We start from the raw sequence: 21,325 nt of genomic DNA on the forward strand, positions 1-21,325 counted from the left end.
TCAAAACTTTGCATATTAGGACATGTGGTCATGTCCCGTCCACCATCTACTCATTTTTGATGTGCACTACTTTTCAAGTGTTTAATATAATCCAAGCCAACTCAATTGCTATATTGGCATGATTCCTTGCCCTACTCGCCTTTTAATTGCATAATTCCTATCCGTCATACTACTAGTACGCATTACTTTTTTCCAACTAATCAACACAATACACACGATCCAGCACACAATGCCAAATACCCCACGTACAATATTGCATGCAATCCATATCCGTAAATCCATCACAACCAAATCCTGAGTGATTTTTGACGGATCAAAATACCAATTGGGCATACCATATGCACCACCATATTGACCATCTGTACCACTTTGGCTAATACGCATATCGATGGGAATCATGAGTGCGTTGGAAATAAATGACACTGTCGCAGCTATAATAACCAATATAAAGCGTAAGCAATCTATAACCCACACATGGTGTTTAAAAGTGCAATTTAAAAAACTAACTTGATACAATGAGAATCCTGCAAAAAAGTTGCCAATTCGTTGATAAAGTAAATAGGATGTCTTTGGTGTCGAAAACAGAAGCAAAACGCAACAGTTCAATCTTTGCATCTGCGTTGACACTATTCATTTGCGTAGGTATTGGTGGTAGAGGTCGTTCCAAGTTGAATCCACTATTGGTTTGAATGTTCATGTGTTGGGTCAGATCCATCATGCTTTGATGAGCTGTATCATCACCGTTTATCTTGTTTGTTTTAACCAACACGTCAGCTTGGCTGTTACTGATATTCTCTGTAGCAATATTCAAGGTACTCATCAATGCAGCTAAGCTTCCCAGCTGAAAAAGAAGCGACAATCCATTTGCTATCATAGAATAAAACACCAAAAAGCGAAAGCTTGTTGATGTAAGCAATTCTACATCCTGAAGTGCAGTAACTTGGAATTCAAGTATTTGCGGAGCCAGTGTGGTGTATAGTGTGTCGTTTAAATTGATTGTTTGATTCACCTTAAGCGGGCTGGTCGTAGGAAATGCAGGTGTTGCAGCTAGCGGGAATAGAACAAGTGAGTAGAGACATAAACCGGCATAGAGACTGTGGAGAATCAAAAGGATCGTGTAGGTGAGGCTATTGGTAAACTGCCAGTGGATTGATTCCACGTACATAGTGATTCAATAAGTTATAATTCAAATAAAATAGTTTTAGAAAAAGCTAAAAAAAGTAGTTTTGTTAAACATACCTTGGCCAATTCACACAGTTGATCTTGCCAATTCACTCGCGACAAATTCATATTTGGGGCTCCGGTCGATGCATTAGGTGAAATGCTTCCCTCTGCTTTACGAAGTCCGCCCATTGATTTGCGAAACAATCTCTTGCCTGATTTTTCTTGAACATACACTACACTAATGGGCTGATCAGAAACTGGCATACTATTTTCGTTTAGCGGAAGTAAAGTCAAATTTGTAATCGATGCCATTGTCTTTAAACCATCATCGGATCTACCAGTCATGGCTGATATATCACTGTTGTTCAAGTTGATTGTAGATGCTAAATGTATATCTGTATGTAGCTTCTTGTGGGATAACTTTGACTTGGATTTATAATGAACAGGGTTGCCGCATAGATCCGTTATATCGTCCATTGGAATTGCCACAAACTCATCTACAAAACAAAAGTGTATTGAGCGCCATTGGTTTGGTGCAAATACAATGTCAAAAATAGCTCCAATAAATACAAATAATAGACCACATTTGGCCAAGATTGAAATGAAATAAAAGATTCGAGTCACATACTGGTTGTTGGTGATTGCACATGGTAAGCGGTTTTTCTTGATTTGGAGCGATCTCGCTTATGCAATGCATCTGTCGATTTTTTCATCCCATCTTTTCCATATGATTTCTTTGTCAATATCCGAGGCAACTGCATTGGGTCTACTTCCAGTTGTGGCAACATGTGGGTTTCTTGGATTGATTCGATGGATCCAAGGCACTGACCTGCCTGGTCAAGATGCTGCTTTGAATGCGGTATTGTTTGGGATTCTGACAATCCATTTTTCGACGATTTCTTTTTTAAAAAATGCGATGAGGCAGTATTGGATGACTGATTCAGTCGAGATGGAGGTGCACTTTCAAGTATTGGCGACATGGTGTTGTCTAATGGCGTTGCAAAGGGGTTAGATACGGCGCTCATCAAGGGTGTCGCGAATGGATTGGATACAGCACTTTCCATAGTGGGAGATGCCATTGACTGACTATTATGTGCAGTATTAGAACCCTGTTGTGTGATATTAGACGGTGTGCTTGATATGATGCGACTAGCTCTAGGATGTGGTGGAAGTGATGAGTCTCGCGGTGTTGCAAACGGATTACTGATTTGACTTGCTCTTGCTGTGTATAAATATGTCTCGTCCATATTTGGCACCACACATTTATCTTGATGAGCCGAGTCAGTTACTGAATTGGTAATATCGTTTTTGGGATAACTCACGGATGTATAGTGAATCTGACTATTGCTGTTCACCTTGCTCAATTCGCGTGTTTTACTGCTGCGAGATGATGTGCTACTACCATCTTCAAAGTTTATTTTAAATTGCTTCTGTTGTAAAGTTGTTTCTGGAGGTGTCTGTGAAAAGGATGAAGGGATGTTTTCTGGATTAAATTCTCGAGACATGTTTGGTAATATCAAGGGTTAAACCATCCACTCGAGTTTCCACCAAAACCAATTCATTACAGCCAGTCTACTCATCACGTGCAGCTTCACTGAGGCTAAACGGGAGCTCAGTCTAGACATAGAGTGTGTAGAGTGGTGGGCTAGTTTAAAGTATGCCATTGGTCTCTACGACTTCAACCAAGGCTAAATAAAAGTATAGTTGTCCGAAATCAGTGCTGTATAGCAGGATAAATATTTGTCACCCAACTGAGCAGCTTCGACACTTTCCATAAATTCATGACTCCTACTATATTAGTCACAGGAGCTTCTCGAGGGATTGGTCTAGCAATTGCAGAAGCCTGTTTGCGACAGAATGCTCAGGTATTTGGTATTGGTCGATCAACGCTCGACTCACTCTTGGAGGTCCAAGCTCTTTCAAGTCAGTATCCAGCTACTTTCCGCTATCAAGTGTTTGATCTGTCTATTTCTGGAGAAGCATCCAATGCAGTTGATGCATGTGTAGCGGCGTTTGGAACAATCAATACCGTTGTGCACAATGCAGGTGTGTTGGAACCACTCTCCAAGGTTGCTGATGCTGATCTGGACAAATGGCGGTCATTGATGCAAGTCAATGTATTTGCTGGAGTTGAGATGGTTCAGCGTGCACTACCCTATTTGCGGCAGATAGATGCTCTAACAGGCCGAGGTGGTAGAATTGTGATGGTTAGTTCGGGTGCTGCAGTTAGCGCATATGTGGGATGGGTGCCATATTGCGTATCCAAGGCATCCATGAATATGCTAGTTGAAGGACTTGGTCTTGAGGAGCCGCTTATTACAAGTGTTGCTATTCGTCCAGGAGGTGATCTACTTGAATTTCATACTAGGTTCGGTTTAATGATTTACCAGCGATTGCATTTCATGGCTGGTAGATCAAGGTTTTTGATTTAATGACTGACCTTGCTGAAAATGGTGTAGTGGTTGATACGGACATGCAGGGGGAAATTCGTGATAAAGGAGCATCAGCCATGTCTCAGTCCAATCATGCCTACTTCCTTAAACTAAAAGAGTCTGGCAATCTTCTATCCGCCAAACTCCCAGGAGCAGCTATTGCCAACGTTGCATTACACAGTGTTTCTGGTATGTCTGGAAAGTTTATCAATTGGGACGATCCCATGATTGACCAGCTTGGTAAAAAATAATGTCTTTTATTGAGTTTGCATGCATAGCAACATGTTCATGTTGGATTATTGGATAAAGAAACCTATATTTTCAGATGCTTTTTAAACTGGGTCAATGTTGTATAGCGGTGATTGGGTTGAAATAACGATAGTATAATCAAGGATGGACAAGTCCAATTCGATCGCGGGTCTTGTGCTGCTTCTCAGCGTTGGCTGAATTCAATGCCACAGTTCGATCTAGTACACTGGGTGCGCTTTTATCTTGAATATGTGATTTAAACCACAACAAAACAGTCGAGTTTGAGTATTACTGTCAATATGCTGCTCAAAGTATGTCTCTTGAGATGACTGTAGTAGCTCACCTTGATTACGCTCACTCTGGCAAGATCCTTTCTCATTAGCTTGCTTCTCACGTAACTGATCCAACTCGGTGATATCAGCCTGAGTAAGCGTAATACTTGTTGGTAATCTCCGTAGCATATTACAACTGATGACAGGATGAGAATTCAGATAAAATGAAATCCAAATATCAGTCCACGTGATATGAGTTTGATTGGCTTGCTCGTGACTATTCTCTAGCCAATCAGCAAGAAACAGGCCAACCACACATTTTGGTCTGTCGAGCCAGATCTTGACCTTTGTTTACTGCAACATCACGCTCAGCTGAGTGGTTTTCAGCCTATCGAGTATTTAGCCCGAGATTCTAACAACCAACTGACCTTGTTCTTTCGTCTTGCTTTGAGTCTGGTACATCAAGTAGGTATTAATTTGATTATTCGACTCAATGCTGCTTTCGACTCTAGTCCACTTTCAATCAAGTCTATCAATTGAATCCATGCTTCATCTCAGCACTCTTGACTGCATTGACTACCTTTTGAAAGGCAAATCTAGCTGCTACTGATATCGTATTGAGCAGGTTTTTTCCCATGTGTAGATATTGTGCAAACTTTTTATCCTATCAAGGCTTCTTATTGAAATGCTGAGTCTTGAATCTGTGGTTGCATTGAGTACCGCTGGTGATTTCATGGTTGTGCCTACATGTCATACCCAGATCTTATAATTTCCAATGGCTTAATACCATATCTTCAAGTCTGTAAGCATGTTTTAGACAAGGACTCAAAACCAGCTGCATACTCATTGCTGGCATAATGTCTTGTTTTTATAGATATTCAACAAAGATTCAGTAGTGCCGTTACTCCTATAGCAGATGTAAAATGCATGCTATTTATTAAATGCCTGTAGATATCTTTTATTTCTACCTTTTAGATTTGGGCATTTTGGCAGAAGTTTGGACTTGTTGCATACCCTTTTCTAATCAATCCATATGGATTCCTTCAATGGGAAAAAACCATTGGATTGAACTAATGCTTTGGACTGGTAATGGGTAATCGTCATTGTGATTTTGGATATACTGCTGGTTTTGTGGATTTATAGATCCAAGGGCTAGAATATACTCCTTGATGTGAATTCATTATCTTGCACTTGTCATTCACTCCACTTTGTTGGATATGTAACCATGCATCCAGCAATTGTTGGACGCTGTTCATTTCGCTGTAGCTAGTATGCTGCGCCACAATATACTTTTACAGCACAGTCTGTATATTGTTGTAATTCCCCAAATATTACCGTCTAATCACCACGTGACTTATGCATTGCTCCCGCTCGAAGCCAAAAATCTCATGTTTGCGTCAAGATATTGTTGCACTTGGTTGCACCATCTTGCTGTGTTAATTACCAGGCAGCCATCTGTTTTGTATCTATAAATAGCCATTAGGTGTGTTGACTGGCTTGATATTGGTTGTGCTTCGTCAAGCTGCACAAGATCAAGTCTATTTTTGTATATGGATGACCATCAGACTCGTTCTTCATATTTGAATATTCGGGCCTTTACACTCATTCTATATGGTTATTTTAGACTATCAACATCAGTTTGGTTTTTATAGATTGCATTGAGTCTCGTTTGGATTAGCTTTAAAGTTTTTATTGAGCTTTTCCTCGCGAAGATGTCAATGCTATTTACTTGCTGGGTCAAGTATCAGTTGGGCTAATGTCCACACCAATGTTTTCATTTTAGATCATCAAACAGCCCCAATAGTTTGATACTTTTATGTACAAACTCAATGACCTTGAGCCATCCACTTGCTTTAAATATCCATTATTATGAGTCATCTAGTATATTGAGTTTACAAGGTCCTTTTCCGTATTTAAGCATATTCAAATGCATCCATGATTCGATTTGATCGCACTCGTGATGGTGTTTATTTCTACACATGTTGCCATACTTTTTTATCAGTTTTCTGACAATTTAATCTGACCGACTTTTTAAATCCACTCTAGTTTGGTTAGTTATTGTCTTGGACTCAAATTAGCACTTGAAAGCCATGTCGCAGATTCCACCACCTGTACCAGGCCCTGGTGGATCTTATCCTCCACAAAGGTATATTATTTTTAATTTATAGCTGAAAATACACTTGATGTTGTCCATGACACTTATGCCTGATTTATCTATGCATTCAACACTTCCAGCAGTAATAATATGGAATACTCTAGAGGACCAATCCAAACACCCAAAACTGACCGACCATCTCACCCACAATCCTATCTTTTGGCTCAATCGCCCTATCCTTCTCAAATGGCACCTACTCAGCCGCCCCTAACACTTTCAAACGTTTCTCATGCTTCGCCTTCGTTGCATGGACCCAATGTTAGACCAGGCACACAGTACACTTCGTATCCAGCATCTCATTCTTTAAATGATATTCCACATTCCCAGCCTATGTCTGGACCCCCGTCAATTCCATCTTCATCTGGACTGAATTCCGGTCATTCACACTATGAATCGCAAAGTGGATTGTATTCTTCTGCTCCCCAGCCACATTCATCCATTCAATCACACCCACCGACATCCATGCACGCGCAGATGCCGGCTGGCGGATCATTGCCTCAGCAGGGACATCACAATCAAATAGTCAGTGGATCTATGCCATCAAGTGGAACTATAACTCCTACTCACATGCAGCCTCACAGTTCAACAGCTGCACGACCAGAATCACCTTCTACAAGCCAGCAGTCACATACATCAGCGGGAGTTGCAGGACCACCAAATACTGCATTTAATTTCAATGAGCCAAATCCATCTCCGGCCGGGTATCGCCCATTAAATGTGCGAGATGCATTATCATATTTGGATCAAGTAAAAATTCAATTTGGTGACCAGCCCGAGGTTTACAATCGATTCTTGGATATCATGAAAGACTTTAAATCGCAAGCAATTGACACGCCTGGAGTAATCGAACGTGTATCGTCCCTGTTTCGTGGACATCCAAATCTGATTATGGGATTCAATACTTTTCTACCACCAGGGTATCGCATTGAGCCAACCAACAATCCCGCAGATCCTGTGCGTGTGACTACCCCGCGTGATCACCCTTATGTTGTAAACCAGATTGCTCCCGCTGCATCTGCAGGAAATGATCCTTATCATCCTACTAACCGTGGCGATAGTGCAAGTCGTGATGGTGTGTCGTATGGTCCTCCAGGTAGCAGCATTGCTTTATCATCTTTGCCTTCTATTGCTCCAGGGGGTCCACATCCTAGCGCTGCGTATGGCTTACCAATGCATAACGGCGCACCTCCTCATATGTTGCATTCAGGTGATTCTCATATGAGTGCCAAGCATGTTCCTTCTAATCAAGGAAAAGATGGATTTTCAAATGCACCTATTTCTGGAGCAGTGCGTTACGGAGCTCCACACGGCTCTACTCAACATCTATCTGGCTCTGGTCAACCTTCTCAATATTCCTCTGCTTCTGGTCCACCTCCTATGCAGGTTTATGGCGATGATAATGCTAGCTCTTTTGGCCACGATGCCAATGCTCGTAGTAATCGTGGTCCAGTCGAATTTAACCATGCGATCAACTATGTAAATAAGATCAAGAATCGATTTTCGACAGAGCCTGACACTTACAAGCAATTTTTAGAAATTTTGCAAACATATCAACGAGAAGGAAAGCCAATCCAAGAAGTGTATGCCCAGGTTCAAATTCTGTTTAAAGAGGCACCAGATTTGCTAGACGAATTCAAGCAGTTTTTGCCTGATAATAGTCAACCTCAGTCACAGTCTTTTCAGCAAGCCCAACCACAAAATCAGACACATCCACAAACCCCTCAGCAATCTTCTCAACACGCTCTCTCTGCAACGGAAAATGGGATCAAATCTGCTGATCAAAGTGCCAAGAAACAGGCAAAGCGCCATTCTGGTACCAATTTTCCCATGAGTTATGCTGGTCCTCCTAGCCAGCTTCCACCACCTAAAAAAAAGATTCGGACTGGCAATGGCATTCCTTCTTCCTCGGCAATGCCCTTGACATCGATTGCTTACAGGGGAAAAGTGGCATCTTCTGGCGAGCTGGATTTTTTTGAAAGATGCAAACGGGTAATTGGAAACAAGGCATCTTATAACGAATTCCTTAAACTGTTGAATCTGTTTACCCAGGAGATTATTGACAGCAAAACTCTTGTTGAACGCACTGAGCCTTTTTTGATGCGCAGCCCTGAGCTTTTTGAATGGTTCAAGAAATTTGTCAAGTATGAAAATGATGAAGTCATTTACAATATTCCAGCCGACCGACCCGAAATTGATTTGCGTAGCTGCAAACGCAGTGGCCACAGTTATAGAAAGCTACCCAAGGATGTAAGTGGTTATGCATTGGATGCGACTGGGTGTGGCTTTAAACTTAATGTTTTTTGTTATAGATTCCTCGTCCAGCTACTAGTGGTCGTGATGAGCTTGCCAAGGAAGTGCTAAACAATGATTGGATTTCTCATCCTGTATACGTTTCCGAGACTGGTTTTGTTGTGCACAAAAAAACACCATATGAAGAAGCCATGTACAAATGCGAGGAGGAGCGTTATGAGTTTGATCTCAATATTGAATCTAACTTGCGTGTTATCGCAATGCTTGAACCCATTGCCAAGCAACTCCAAATCATGTCTCCTGAAGAACGAACAAAGTTTCGACTTTCACCGGGACTTGGAGGCTATTCTGTTGCAATTTATCAGCGCGCTATCAAAAAGGTGTACGATAAGGATCGTGGCGCCGAAGTGATTGATGCTCTACACCAAAATCCTGCTATTGCTGTTCCTATTGTACTTAAGCGTTTAAAGCAAAAGGATGAAGAGTGGAAGCGCTCACAACGGGAATGGAACAAAGTATGGAGAGAAATTGATGCCAAAAACTGTGCCAAAGCTCTTGATCACCAAGGTATTCACTTTAAAGCATCTGACCGTAAGGCCATGAATGTCAAGTCTCTTGTCACTGAAATCGAGGTTCTTCAGCGCGAGCAGTGTGAGAAACGCTCCAACTTGGCTAACCGCTACCAATTTGATTTTGCATTTAAAAGATTGGATATTTTCCGTCATGTCAGGCGCATTCTTGCTTCTTATATTGAGCCTCCTAGTCCTGCATCTGGACCGGATGACGATCGTATTCGCGAGTTTTTGGATGTGTTTGTAAAGCGATTCTTTTTGATTGAGAATTTGGTTGGATACGATGAGGATAGTGAGAATACTCCTGTTAGCGGAAACGGCTTTGAATCGGCTATGGCCATCGATGCTGACTCGCATGGTGCTTATTCTGGTCATGTGGCTACTCCGGATGCATGCATTCCTGGTTCACAAACGTTTAAAAAAACCAATGATGGAACAATGATGAACACGGATGGATCCATTGATGTTGATGTACCTATGGCTGATACAGAAATGAGCATGGCTGGTGAAAGTGAATGCAAACTCGAGCATAATACTCGCAAACGTACCTCCTACTCGTTTTATGCAAACACGAATATTTATGCATTCTTCAGACTGTACCAGGTTAGTGATACTGTCGACTATTTAGAGCTATTTTTGATGAATGATTTTGCTCACACTGACTACTCGAGTCTAGATGCTTTTTTCACGGCTACAAAAGATGAAGGAACTTTCTGATGAACTAGATGGACTACCCACCCGCAGTGAAATGTACAATTTTATTGCGTTGGAGCTTGGCCTTCAAAAGGAGCTTGGTAGGTTATACGTTTGTATGTAATTCCTAGGTACAGTCTAATTTGGACTTTCTAATGTTTTCTGGCAATTACTATTTTGTCTATAGGTTCTGGATATTCTGAATGTGATCGATACTCTGAACTGTTGAAAAACATTCAGGCTTTTTCATGCAATGCAATGGATGCCGTTGATTTTGAGGACCGTGCCCGCAATATGTTTTGGACTTCTGGATATCTCATATTTACTGTGGATCGCCTAATTTCAAGTATTGTCAAGCAGGTGAGCTACAAACCTGCGAGTCTATAATAGTTTTATTTTGATCATGTATAGCTTGTTAAGCCGTAATTCTCACTTGATTGATATTCTTTTATAGATGCAACTCATTATCAGCGATCCAAAGTCTATGGATCTGATTTCACTTTTCTACCGTGATCACGAAAGACCCTCTACTTCTTCTCGCCAGGAAGCCATGTACAGATTATCCGCCGAAACACTTATTCAAGAAGAAAATGTATATCGTTTGGAATTTGTGAGTAGCTGCCTTTTTTCAGAATGATATGTTTTGTAAACGCAACTTTTATGTATATATGCTTACTGTTCAACTTGACTGTCTAGTTTATACCTGAGCGTGTGCTTACAGTCCAATTACTAGGCAAAAACGACCAGCTTTCAGACGATACAATTTCATCAGAGGAAAAATGGTCTTTGTATGTTGATCAATTTGTGCAGCTGTCTATGGCTGAGGCGCTAGGCTTCCGTCGCAACGAACCCTTTTTAAAACGCACTTTGCCTATAGAAGTCACGGAGGATCCACCACTGTATGTTGAGACTCGATCTGGGCTAGAGCTCAAGATTTGTGTCAACACATACAAGATTTTTTTTGTTGATAATACAGAGGATTATTTCCGTCGCAAACGCAGTGAAATGATGGCAGAGAATGGCTTGACCGTGTCCATTACTACAGAAAAAGGTATCCAGTCGAAGCGCAATGCCAAGTTTGCAGCCTGGCTAGATGGCGAGAATGGATGGCGCCGAGGACTTACTATTGAACAGTGTAAAAATCGTCTTGCTGCATATCAGTCATGGCGAGGCGACAAAGCTATATTGGATAAAACCGCAAATGATTTTCCTAATCTTACAGCAGCATCTAATGGTGTAAATGTGACTGAAGTGAAATCGGATACATATTTGTCAACTTCAGTGCCCAACGTTGTAGCCATGCCATCACACACTGAGCCGACACCTATAAAATCACCGCTCTTAACAGCACCTGTGCAGTCTTTAACGACCAGTCAAAAGACAGTTGCTGATGCACCAACAAGTATTAATGACGATTTTGGTAATGTAGGCAAGACACACAAGGATGTAGTTGATGCGATGGAGGTTGAGGGAATGTAGACTACCTAGATCTAGTTTCAGCGTGTAATGAACCACAATTTAGGGTGAGTTGAAGTGGGCAGCATCTTTTGGAAGCCAGATGGGTTCAGAATAAACAGAATTTATATATATATTATGAATCTTGAATGCAAATGGTTTGCACATATTCAAGGATTCTGAAGAGTGATTTTTGGATAGACGAACATGATCAGACCAGATGTTGTTGGGCCAGAACAACCCCAATCGCCTTATCCAGTACAGTTGAGTGGCATAGTTAGCAAGGGATTTGGTCGTGGTGGAAAACAGCTTGGCATTCCAACTGGTAAGCCTTGATTACAGTTTGCTGGCAACAAGATTCAACTTGCTATTCGATCATCTCGACTATCAAGACAGACGGTGACTAATCGATTGTTACTGTCCTTGTCAAACTGCAAGCAAACTTGCCAGAGAATGTTGCACAAACTGCTGGAGAGCTTCTCGAAACTGGAATCTACTATGGATGGGCCTGTGTGGGTCATGATGCATCGTCTGCTGTATTGCCTATGGTCATGAGTTTTGGATGGAATCCATTTTACAAGAACGAGAAGCGATCTGCAGTAAGTCGCTTGAACTCATTTCTACATTATTCCATACACTACTTTGAGTCATGACACCAAGACGAGTTGGTACTGATTCATCTGTCATACTAGGAGGTGCATATCATACATGAATTCCCCAAAGACTTTTATGGAGCAGATTTACGAGTGATTGTTGCTGGCTACATTCGGCCAGAACAAAACTATACATCTCTAGGCAAGTCACTAACGATGATCAATAATCTGGTTCAACTCGTTTAAATCAAGTATTAACTCTGCAGTGATGTGTGTAAACTAGATGCGTTGATTCAAGATATTAATACAGATATTAAAGTTGCCATCCAATCATTACAACGACCAGCTTATTTGGCACTTCAATCACACCCGTTGTTTACTGATTCAACGTGAATTCAAGTATAGGATATATGAGTTGTATATCTTTAAATGATATTATAGTGTTGAATAAACCTTTGACTTTTCTCCCATAAAACACTGAATCTATGCTGAATTCACAAGTACGGTTGGTTTTTTTATTGGAAAACGTCGAGAAATTTTACGAGGCTGGAGGGCTATTTTCAACACTATGGTAGTCTAGCACCATTCATTAAAGACAATATTGCATAGTTTGAAAAATGAGGTTTTAATGGACTGCAGTCCATTAACTTATAATGGTATTGGATTGAGGAAAAGATATATGGATAGTTGCACATTAGGAAACTCAAACCATGGATTATAGTTTTGCAAAGTATTGTCAATGTAGCAGCTAAATTCAATATGAGGAAAAGACAAATACTATTAAACAGTAGATTTGCACTCAATTAGTCCCAATCAGGGACAACCTTGATAGGAGTCGCGCATTTGACTTCGTAGTTTTTTGGAGTGATACGGTCGACTTCGGCCATGAATGCATCTAGTGTGCACATTTCTGGATGTCCAGGGAGATGTTGGTTTTGAGAAGCACATCCAAAAAGTGGACGCGGTTTTCCATTATATAACATACGCACATAATGCTGAGATGGAGAAGTCCATCCAGTCAATCGACGCCAAGTTGAATCACTTGCACGAGTCTTGTATAGCTCAAATGAAAGCTAGATAATAAAAATTTCCAATCCAGAGTGAATAGTTGTCAGCCAGATAGATGCGAGATCATATCAACAGGATTGAGTTTTGCTTGAATAAAAAATAAATGATAAAGTGGCTATTAACTTACATTGGATGCATAGCCGGGATGGGTTCCATCCGATGCACGAAAGGCAGCAAGAATAGGTAGAATTGTACTAGATATGAAAAAATGCAAGGTTGGCATCATGGCTATTTCAACACCAAAGCAATAGTAGACCATATCGGGTTTCTTACGTATCGTGGCCAGAATAAACGGCCATTTTGGGGGTTTTACTGGCCCCCTTGGAAGCAGCTTGAATCTGCTGAGAAAATTCGCCCACAAATCTCCCAAGCGACATACTAGCAATAAAATTGCTAGACCCAAAAAGCTTACCCCACTGGTCTACAACTAGAGCTGTGAGTTCCTGCATGTGAAACTCGGTAATTCCTTTTGGAAAGGGAAGGTCATTGCCTTCAAGACACTGCAGAGTATCGTAAATGCGGAATACCTTGTTCATATCGCTAATACCCGTACCGTCGAATGCATGCACAAAGGTAGGAAACTTGGACAAGACAGATTTAATTCGGTTGGCATTGCGAGCAAAGAATGTATCACGGAATCGCTTGATTTCAAGTGCGAGTGCAGCGCAATCATCCCGAGGATGCATAGTTTCGGCAGAATCAGGTAAAACATGAATTTGCAGATTGAGACTATTAGGTGCCTGACGTTTCAATGGTGGATATAAGCCATGTAGCAGAAATTGAAGCGATTCAATAGTACGTGTATAATCAGTACTTCGTAGGTATAACAATTGCGAAGATCTCGAATCCAAAATAGGCGGCAATAATTCAAGTTTGTCAATATACAACTTGCGCAAATCTTGGCCAAGATTGTACAGTGTAAGTTTACCAATATCAGTCAGTTGTCCAGAGAAACTATCAAGCATGTTAGCAAAATATGAAACTGTAAGATGACTAGAAGGTCAGAACAGACTAAATGCTTACCAACTTCCGACCCCTGCCTTTTCAAGCAGACTCTTGAGCTGTCGAACAGTTCGTGACGCAGCCAAATGCTGCTCCGATGCAACGGTCCCACTAGGAGCACCAAATGCAATCCGCGAAAGCGTAGGAGGTACTTTGTGAGCAGCATGGCCTGTAGAGCATCATATTTACCCGCACATACAAATCACAGCAATGCATTCACAAGAGATTAGATCAGTAAGCAATGATATTTGGTTTACACATGATCAAGTCATGGCATTCTAATGCATGGTCTTGTTATACACCAGCCTAGTTGGAATCAATCTATCAAGCCAATTCACTGACTCGCCTAAATCAGAAGTACGCTCAATATAGTGTGTATGGTCGCCTACAGTCTGAAGAGCCTTTAAAAACGGCGACAAATTGCATTGGTTCCACAAACTAGCACTAGTAAGACCAATGAGATTGCCATGAGTTGGAGTTCTCGCACCTAACACATTCGTAGCAGTAAATCAGATATTTAATATCTTGAATGTGATGTTGGCATATTCCAAGAGTAAACCAGTAGTTTATACAAAAGCCACTCCAGCAAACAGATGAATTCATAAGGCTCACCATGTCTGTGGATATAAATGACTTGTTTTAGGTCCATCCCAGCCGGGTGATAAGATCCATTGTTGGGTTCTTCCATATCAGATAGATGTGGAGATTTATGACAAAATTGCCATTCACTATTTTTGATGACCTTGAACAGCCCATCTGACTACTTTTTATCTACCTTGCAACAATGCATTGAATCCCTTGTAAAAAGCCAACACTGGAAACTCACTTGTAATAATACTTGAACAATGTCATGTTTGATTATAAAAATGATAAACTTTATAAATATATACAATAGCCAAATACTGCATTAAATCTGCCATGATTCCCGATAAAAACACTGTCCACCCTCTACAGTCACTCTTTCGACTTCGCGTACCATGTGTTCAGGTCCAGCAGCCATGACAGCTACTTTGTCCGTATCTTTATCGCTGCAACGACTAAACACACCCTTGAGAATTGTGTCTAGTTCTGGTCGCTCTTGAACTGGGCTAAACCATTGTTGCAGCGTCTCTGCATTCAAGGGATGTGTAGTGTTGCTTTCAATGAGTGGTTTGGTGGCTGATTCATCCTGGGTAATATAACGCTGGAAAGATCCGCGACCCCGATAGAAATTCATTGCAGTGGTACTAACCAACCCGCCAACCGTGGCCAACGCACATGCATACACGATTGGTGCCCAGTAATAGTAATACCAACACATGAAATTGTCCATGAATGATAGTGTATTTTGCGGTACAAGGCGACACGATTGGGTCTCGTATCCGGGAATCAACGTTCTTCCAAGAATGTATCCAGTTATACCACACGAAAACATCACCACAGCAAGAATAGCTGCATAGATGCCAAACATGGTTTGACACGGTTTCTTATCTTGAGGAATGGTACCATAGGATAGTGCAGAGGTAGAAACGCGGTGAGAATGCATGAAAATGGAACTCTCGTTTTCTACAACACTTTTGGCATCCAACTCTTTTTCGGTAAACAAATCTATGCAAGTTCTCTCAAGTTTTTCGTCATCATCTATTGGCACCTCAGCAGTAGGAATACATCTGGTAAGATGCATATGTACCGTCACACGATCCATAAGTGTTGAAGAGGGAGACAGTAGCTCAAGCATGTTGCGATAAGCACAGATATCTGATGCATTGCGAGCAGTCCAAACCAATGTGATTTTACCGTCAGTTGCCTTTAAATAATGCTGCATATAAGGTATAAGTGCTGCTATTCCAGTACCGCCACCAACCAAAACCAAATGTTTGTATCCAAGATACTCTTTACTGCGAGATCCAAACACACCATCTACTTTGACAGCGACAGAAGTACCATAAACACTCGATGCATTATAAACCGATGCTGTCCATGGTCCATAGTTTTTGATAAAAAAGGTCATTGTATCTGGGGATGTGGCGTGATACGATGCAATGGAAAAGGGATGCCAATTGACTGATGAAATGGACGGAATAAGCAGATTAATCCAATCTCCTGGTGCATAGGTGCTAGTTTGCTTAAATTCAGCTAGGATCGGAATGTCTACTCTGACAATATCCGAAGATACCTTGGTTATGATAGCCGTGGTGTTTCTTGATGTCTTTAAGCGCGGCAAAATACGGTCGTAGATAAAGTATAGCAATGGAGCAATCAAAGGGTATATAGATTGATATGCATGCACAATGGCAAAAAGTAAAAATGCAATGTACAGCTGGTGCGTCCAGTAAAAAATGCGATAGCTTGATCGTCGGGCTTTAAAGATGGATGAAATAATCATCAAAATTAACGAAAGACAAGAAATGATGCCCATCGAGTTGGTATACGCCTTGTTGCTCAGCCAGGGAAGTATTTTGTACGCTAGATTGCCTTCTACAGTGTACAGCACCAAGAAGTGTATTGCATGATAGATAATAAAACCAAAGCTCGCGTATCCAAGAACAATATGGTACTTGATTCCTCGATGGTACTGTCCAGCATCATTTCCCAAAAGTGCCTTTGCAGCCAAGTTTTCTCGTACAGCAAAAACGATTGCAAGACCACCATCCCATACTCCAGTCATGGCTAAAAAACACAAAAATGGTGAGTTGATAGAACAAGGTCAATCGCTCGAGTAAATATATTTACCTGCAGTATTAGAAATATGGTTTAAAAATCCTCGAGTAGAAAGCAATTTTCCGTTTGGATACATGAGAACCTTGATGATAATGGGAACAATCAGCCATAGCACATTGGATAGCACCACCATGGATCCTAATAGGATATCACCACTTGAGCAAGCAGAAAAGGCATTGCTAAGCCTAGACATGATTTTCCAACGGGGTATCCAAAATCTAGAAGGTACTTGATTGGGTTTAGAGCAACAGAGTGCGTTGGCAACATCGGCATCGTTGTTCCAGCATCTGATGTACATGGCTGTAGTAAGTATACCCAGAGGTGCGACATAGTATATAAGAAAGTACTGGTCTATAGAGCTGACCGACCCAAAAACAATGTGATAGGATTGATTGGTGACTCGAAGATACGAAGGTAGTACCAGTATAAACCCAAACGCCACGATTGCGGATACTGTCGAAATCAATTGCAAACCGAATGAATTTGCACACGACTTTGATGGTAATGAGAGTGCAGGCTCAGTATGTGACATCTTGAGTAGATGGAATGAAAAGCGTTACTTGGACATCAGGGATATACGGCTTCTTTTAATACTCAAGGTTGAGCTAATCCGCGATGGATTTTAGCTACTTTCCGTTTGTTGCTTTGTCATTTATTCAACTACGGAGCGTGCTAACCAATCAGCACTATGAGCCCTTTATCTGACTACTAATGAAAATTTAATTCACACATCGGCTAATTTCCTGAAAAGGCATTAGGACAGCAGATAACAGTTGCGGCCTATAACCAAGGGCTGCATGATTGCTTAGAATGAATTGAACTATTATTTCAACAATGCATTACTAGTTTATCTTGCTAGTATCAATCCAGTGCTGATATGGTTTATTCATTAACATTCTCGCTACAACCATTGTGTCCTATTTGATAGGCTGAAGCTAAAGGGTCGGAGAGGAATGTTGTAATAGATTTCCGGTTGTTTGTATCGGAACAGTTGAAACAAATGCCACAAACAGACTCGAGTCATTACGGAAGAGAGTGCCCCATTTTTTATTTCCGATGGCATATATAGGATTGATGTATTCTTTGCTTTATATCAACAGTGCAGATTATATGGACGGTATAAGTCGGACTTGGTAGTTTGGCGGTATACGAACCACTGGATGTTTTTCTCAAGCCCAACCCCACACTACAGCTGTATTTACATGAAGCGGATCATTGAATAGGGATGCCAAAGTACATGATGAGCAGTCATGCTTGATTGGTGACAATTCATACCACATTTACTGGACAATATTGTTTTGTGAGTTTCATTAGTTGGCTGGTCTTTTGATAATCGACATGGAAACAACTGCTGTATTCTCAAAGTATCATATAATGGACATTGTGTTTATTGAAAAAGCAGTCAGTCAGTAGGAAAGTGTAATGATTATTCAACCATTGTCTATTTCAAAACAGAATAGATGGATCTAAATGGTCCGCTTGCGTGAATACGGCTGTAGATCATCCGCTTAAATTCTTGAAAATGGTTGGCTTATATAACAACTCATAATAACAATACACTGATCCAGGCAGTACACAAGCTACATGAACAACGACATCTCAAATCCAGTCGATACAAGACATTGATTGCATGGTGTATGGGTGTGACGACACATACAGTGGATACAGCCATGCAACATTTATCATCTAAATAGCGTCTATATTAAATACTATTTCAGTTGTGATGACTAGTCTGGTGGTATTCCAAAACTATTATTTTTGTGAGTGTTAGATTGGTGGATAGCATTGAACAAGACAGTTGAATAAGATTGAGAATATTTTAGAATATCAACGAACAATTCATTGCAGAGCGGCTGTTGGGTTGGATTAGTCAGCAACACTCGGCTCTCAAGTCGCTATAAATACAACGCGTTTCTTTGTATTGATCTTGTCGGTACATTCAGATCTTTATTACTATACTATCATGTCTGTTGTTGCTACAAATCTCGGTTTCCCTCGCATGGGTGCTGTTCGTGACCTTAAAAAGTTGGTCGAAGCCTACTGGGCTAGCAAGATCTCTTGTGACGACCTGCTTGCTGGTGCCAAGGTTAGTTTTGTTGGGCGGAAGTTGAACTGATCTTTAAACATTCTATACTGTTGCATCGATACATGTTGAGAATATATGAATTGTACTGTTTAATCATCAACTGAGTGTCTTGTTCAACCCCTGCTGTTGTTGATTCCATTTTTGTGTTGCTGACAAATCCACTCATTGAAGATCTGATTTATTGTTTATGCAATTTCATGTTTGGTTGGCTTATTATGTTTGTACACTTGTTCAATAGGCACTTCGTGCTACTCACTGGAAGCTTCAGAGTCAAGTTCTCTCTGCTGGATATGTTCCATCCAACGACTTTTCCATGTACGACCATGTTCTTGACCATGCCTTCCTGTTTGGTGTCATTCCCGATCGCTACCACTCTATTCCCAACAAGATTGACCAATACTTTGCTATGGGTCGTGGTCTGCAGCGTCCCGCTGAAGGAATCGATGTTCCTGCTATGGAGATGAAAAAGTGGTTCGATACCAACTGTAAGTAATTGGAGTGTTTAATGTGTTGCTTATAGATCTGCTGACTGACTTGATTCTTGTTGCTTTTCAGACCATTACATTGTTCCCGAGTTCTCTTCATCCACCAAGTTTAGTCTGAACACTCTTAAACCCGTTGAAGAGTTCCTCGAGGCCAAATCTATTGGTGTTGCGACTCGTCCTGTTTTGCTTGGTCCCATTTCGTTCCTTTTGCTCGGAAAGGGCGACAAAAACGCTTCGGCCGGATTTGATGTTCTGTCGCTGCTCGACTCTTTCCTGCCTGTATACACCTCGCTGCTTACTAAGCTGCAAGAGGCCGGTGCTACTCACGTCCAGATCGATGAGTCTATTCTTGCTCTCGACCAGCCCGCCTCTCTCAAGGCTGCTTACACCAAGACCTACGCTGCTATCCGTGCTGCTTGCCCCAAGCTCAACATCATGGTTGCTTCGTATTTCGGTACTATTGGATCCAACCTTGATTTCATTGCTGATCTTCCCATTGATACCATTCACGTTGACCTTGTCCGTGCTCCCGAAGATCTTGACCTTGTCCTTGCTCGCATTGCCGGATCAACCAAATCTGTTTCTGTTGGTGTTGTCAATGGCCGTAACATTTGGATGAACGATCTTGCCAAATCTATTGCCACTGTCAAGAAGGCTGTTGCTGCTGTCGGTGCTGCTCGCGTTCTTGTTGCTCCTTCTTGCTCGATGCTCCATTCCCCCCACTCTCTCGAGTCTGAAAAGAAGATGAACCCCACCATCAAGGCGTGGATGTCATTTGCTGTTCAGAAATTGCACGAGCTCCAGATCATTGCCAAGGCTGTTTCAGACCCATCTTCTGTTGCTGCCGAGCTTGCTGCCAACAAGGCTGCCATTGAGGACCGCAAGGTTTCTCCTCTGATCCACGACCCCAAGGTTCAGGAAGAGCTCAAGAACCTTTCTCCTGCCATGTTCAAGCGTCAACACGAGTTTGCTGTTCGTGAAGCCGTTCAGAAGACTAAGCTCAATCTGCCTGCTTTCCCTACCACCACTGTCGGATCATTCCCTCAAACCAAGGATGTCCGTGTTGCTCGTCAAAAGTTCAAGAAGAGCGAGTGGACTCAGAAGCAGTACGATGACTTTGTCAAGTCTGAAATCGAAAAGACTGTTCGCTTCCAGGAGAACGTCGGTCTTGATGTTCTTGTCCACGGTGAGTTTGAGCGTAACGACATGGTTGAATTTTTCGGTGAACACCTCAAGGGTTACGTCTTTTCCGAGAACGGTTGGGTCCAGTCCTACGGATCTCGTTGCGTCAAGCCTCCTATTATCTTTGGTGATGTCAGCCGTCCTACTGCCATGACTGTTGATGTCTCTGTTTACGCACAGTCTCTCACCACCAAGCCTATGAAGGGTATGCTTACTGGTCCCGTCACCATGCTTCAGTGGTCGTTTGTTCGTGATGATCAACCCCGAAAGGACACTACTTTCCAGATTGCACTTGCTCTGCGTAAGGAAGTATGCGATCTTGAAGCTGCTGGTCTTCCTGCCATTCAGATTGATGAGCCTGCTATTCGTGAGGGTCTTCCCCTTCGCAAGGAAGCTCATGCCGCTTATCTCGAATGGGCTGTCAACTCCTTCTTGCTTTCCTCCACTGGTGTCAAGGACGAGACTCAGATCCACACACACATGTGCTACTCTGACTTTAACGACATTTTCCAGTCCATTTCCGACCTTGATGCCGACTGCATTACCATTGAGAACTCCAAGTCTGACCTCAAATTGTTGCGTGCCTTTGAGGCTCATGGCTACACTCGTGGCATTGGTCCCGGTCTCTACGATATCCATTCTCCTCGTGTTCCACCTGCTACTGAGATCAAGGAACGTCTTCAAGCCATTTCCAAGTATATTGACACCCGTCTTCTCTGGGTTAACCCCGACTGTGGTCTTAAGACTCGTGGCTGGGCCGAGACCGAGTCTGCTCTCAAGAACATGTGCGATGTTGCCAAGGAGTTCCGTGCAGCCAGCTCTGCTTAATTCATCCATTTTATTGATTTGATTCTGTTTTTCCACCATTCCTTTATCATTGATTGGATTTAGCATTTATCTTGAATAACATATTTTTATTCTGAATCATGTTTTAAAATTGGACTGTTTGTATTTTATTGAATGATGT

At 41.7% G+C, this 21,325-nt stretch overlaps 8 protein-coding genes across 8 annotated transcripts; 4 read left to right on the forward strand and 4 right to left on the reverse strand.

Annotated features, from left to right (window-relative positions):
- Window positions 1-182: 182 nt before the first annotated feature.
- Window positions 183-2,669, reverse strand: BATDEDRAFT_91790 (uncharacterized protein; the record flags this gene model as incomplete). The annotated part of the gene is made up of 5 exons (XM_006682004.1): window positions 183-196; window positions 336-431; window positions 787-1,138; window positions 1,240-1,661; window positions 1,793-2,669. 5 exons carry the CDS (start codon window positions 2,667-2,669, stop codon window positions 183-185), a joined length of 1,761 nt encoding a protein of 586 aa, XP_006682067.1.
- A 276-nt stretch (window positions 2,670-2,945) lies between these two features.
- BATDEDRAFT_35997 (uncharacterized protein) lies at window positions 2,946-3,847 on the forward strand (the record flags this gene model as incomplete). Its single annotated transcript, XM_006681918.1, has 2 exons — window positions 2,946-3,507; window positions 3,624-3,847. The coding sequence occupies 2 exons, from the start codon at window positions 2,946-2,948 to the stop codon at window positions 3,845-3,847; spliced, it is 786 nt and encodes a 261-aa protein (XP_006681981.1).
- Window positions 3,848-3,983: 136 nt separating this feature from the next.
- Window positions 3,984-4,754, reverse strand: BATDEDRAFT_27588 (uncharacterized protein; the record flags this gene model as incomplete). The annotated part of the gene is made up of 4 exons (XM_006681850.1): window positions 3,984-4,087; window positions 4,189-4,313; window positions 4,435-4,505; window positions 4,698-4,754. The coding sequence occupies 4 exons, from the start codon at window positions 4,752-4,754 to the stop codon at window positions 3,984-3,986; spliced, it is 357 nt and encodes a 118-aa protein (XP_006681913.1).
- A 1,453-nt stretch (window positions 4,755-6,207) lies between these two features.
- Window positions 6,208-11,380, forward strand: BATDEDRAFT_35998 (uncharacterized protein; the record flags this gene model as incomplete). Its single annotated transcript, XM_006681919.1, has 7 exons — window positions 6,208-6,263; window positions 6,377-8,519; window positions 8,582-9,697; window positions 9,771-9,888; window positions 9,975-10,147; window positions 10,242-10,397; window positions 10,484-11,380. The coding sequence occupies 7 exons, from the start codon at window positions 6,208-6,210 to the stop codon at window positions 11,264-11,266; spliced, it is 4,545 nt and encodes a 1,514-aa protein (XP_006681982.1). The 3' UTR covers window positions 11,267-11,380.
- A 69-nt stretch (window positions 11,381-11,449) lies between these two features.
- On the forward strand, window positions 11,450-12,228 carry BATDEDRAFT_14177 (riboflavin kinase; the record flags this gene model as incomplete). Its single annotated transcript, XM_006681820.1, has 4 exons — window positions 11,450-11,567; window positions 11,681-11,841; window positions 11,935-12,041; window positions 12,102-12,228. 4 exons carry the CDS (start codon window positions 11,450-11,452, stop codon window positions 12,226-12,228), a joined length of 513 nt encoding a protein of 170 aa, XP_006681883.1.
- A 102-nt stretch (window positions 12,229-12,330) lies between these two features.
- BATDEDRAFT_35999 (uncharacterized protein) lies at window positions 12,331-14,600 on the reverse strand. Its single transcript, XM_006681920.1, has 6 exons — window positions 14,518-14,600; window positions 14,252-14,392; window positions 13,927-14,074; window positions 13,177-13,857; window positions 13,031-13,097; window positions 12,331-12,908 (listed from the first exon to the last, which is right to left on the reverse strand). The coding sequence occupies exons 1-6, from the start codon at window positions 14,591-14,593 to the stop codon at window positions 12,639-12,641; spliced, it is 1,383 nt and encodes a 460-aa protein (XP_006681983.1). The 5' UTR covers window positions 14,594-14,600; the 3' UTR covers window positions 12,331-12,638.
- Window positions 14,601-14,812: 212 nt separating this feature from the next.
- BATDEDRAFT_91789 (uncharacterized protein) lies at window positions 14,813-17,137 on the reverse strand (the record flags this gene model as incomplete). The annotated part of the gene is made up of 2 exons (XM_006682005.1): window positions 14,813-16,554; window positions 16,618-17,137. 2 exons carry the CDS (start codon window positions 17,135-17,137, stop codon window positions 14,813-14,815), a joined length of 2,262 nt encoding a protein of 753 aa, XP_006682068.1.
- A 1,417-nt stretch (window positions 17,138-18,554) lies between these two features.
- BATDEDRAFT_17771 (uncharacterized protein) lies at window positions 18,555-21,291 on the forward strand. The gene is made up of 3 exons (XM_006681825.1): window positions 18,555-18,691; window positions 18,930-19,176; window positions 19,247-21,291. The coding sequence occupies exons 1-3, from the start codon at window positions 18,569-18,571 to the stop codon at window positions 21,184-21,186; spliced, it is 2,310 nt and encodes a 769-aa protein (XP_006681888.1). The 5' UTR covers window positions 18,555-18,568; the 3' UTR covers window positions 21,187-21,291.
- Window positions 21,292-21,325: the final 34 nt, after the last annotated feature.

Source organism: Batrachochytrium dendrobatidis, assembly GCF_000203795.2.
Source record: "Batrachochytrium dendrobatidis JAM81 unplaced genomic scaffold BATDEscaffold_14, whole genome shotgun sequence".
NCBI classification, from domain to species: domain Eukaryota; kingdom Fungi; phylum Chytridiomycota; class Chytridiomycetes; order Rhizophydiales; genus Batrachochytrium; species Batrachochytrium dendrobatidis.

Bases quoted from the DNA above. Each gene is read 5' to 3' on its own strand.
- BATDEDRAFT_35999 (XM_006681920.1), bottom strand. From the start codon at position 14,593: ATGGAAGAACCCAACAATGGATCTTATCACCCGGCTGGGATGGACCTA. The intron at 14,393-14,517 runs GTGAGCCTTATG...CGAATGTGTTAG, and splicing joins CATTTATATCCACAGACATG to GTGCGAGAACTCCAACTCAT. The intron at 13,098-13,176 runs GTAAGAAACCCG...TTTCATATCTAG, and splicing joins GTTTATTCTGGCCACGATAC to TACAATTCTACCTATTCTTG.
- BATDEDRAFT_17771 (XM_006681825.1), top strand. From the start codon at position 18,569: ATGTCTGTTGTTGCTACAAATCTCGGTTTCCCTCGCATGGGTGCTGTT. The intron at 18,692-18,929 runs GTTAGTTTTGTT...CTTGTTCAATAG, and splicing joins ACCTGCTTGCTGGTGCCAAG to GCACTTCGTGCTACTCACTG. The intron at 19,177-19,246 runs GTAAGTAATTGG...GTTGCTTTTCAG, and splicing joins AAAGTGGTTCGATACCAACT to ACCATTACATTGTTCCCGAG.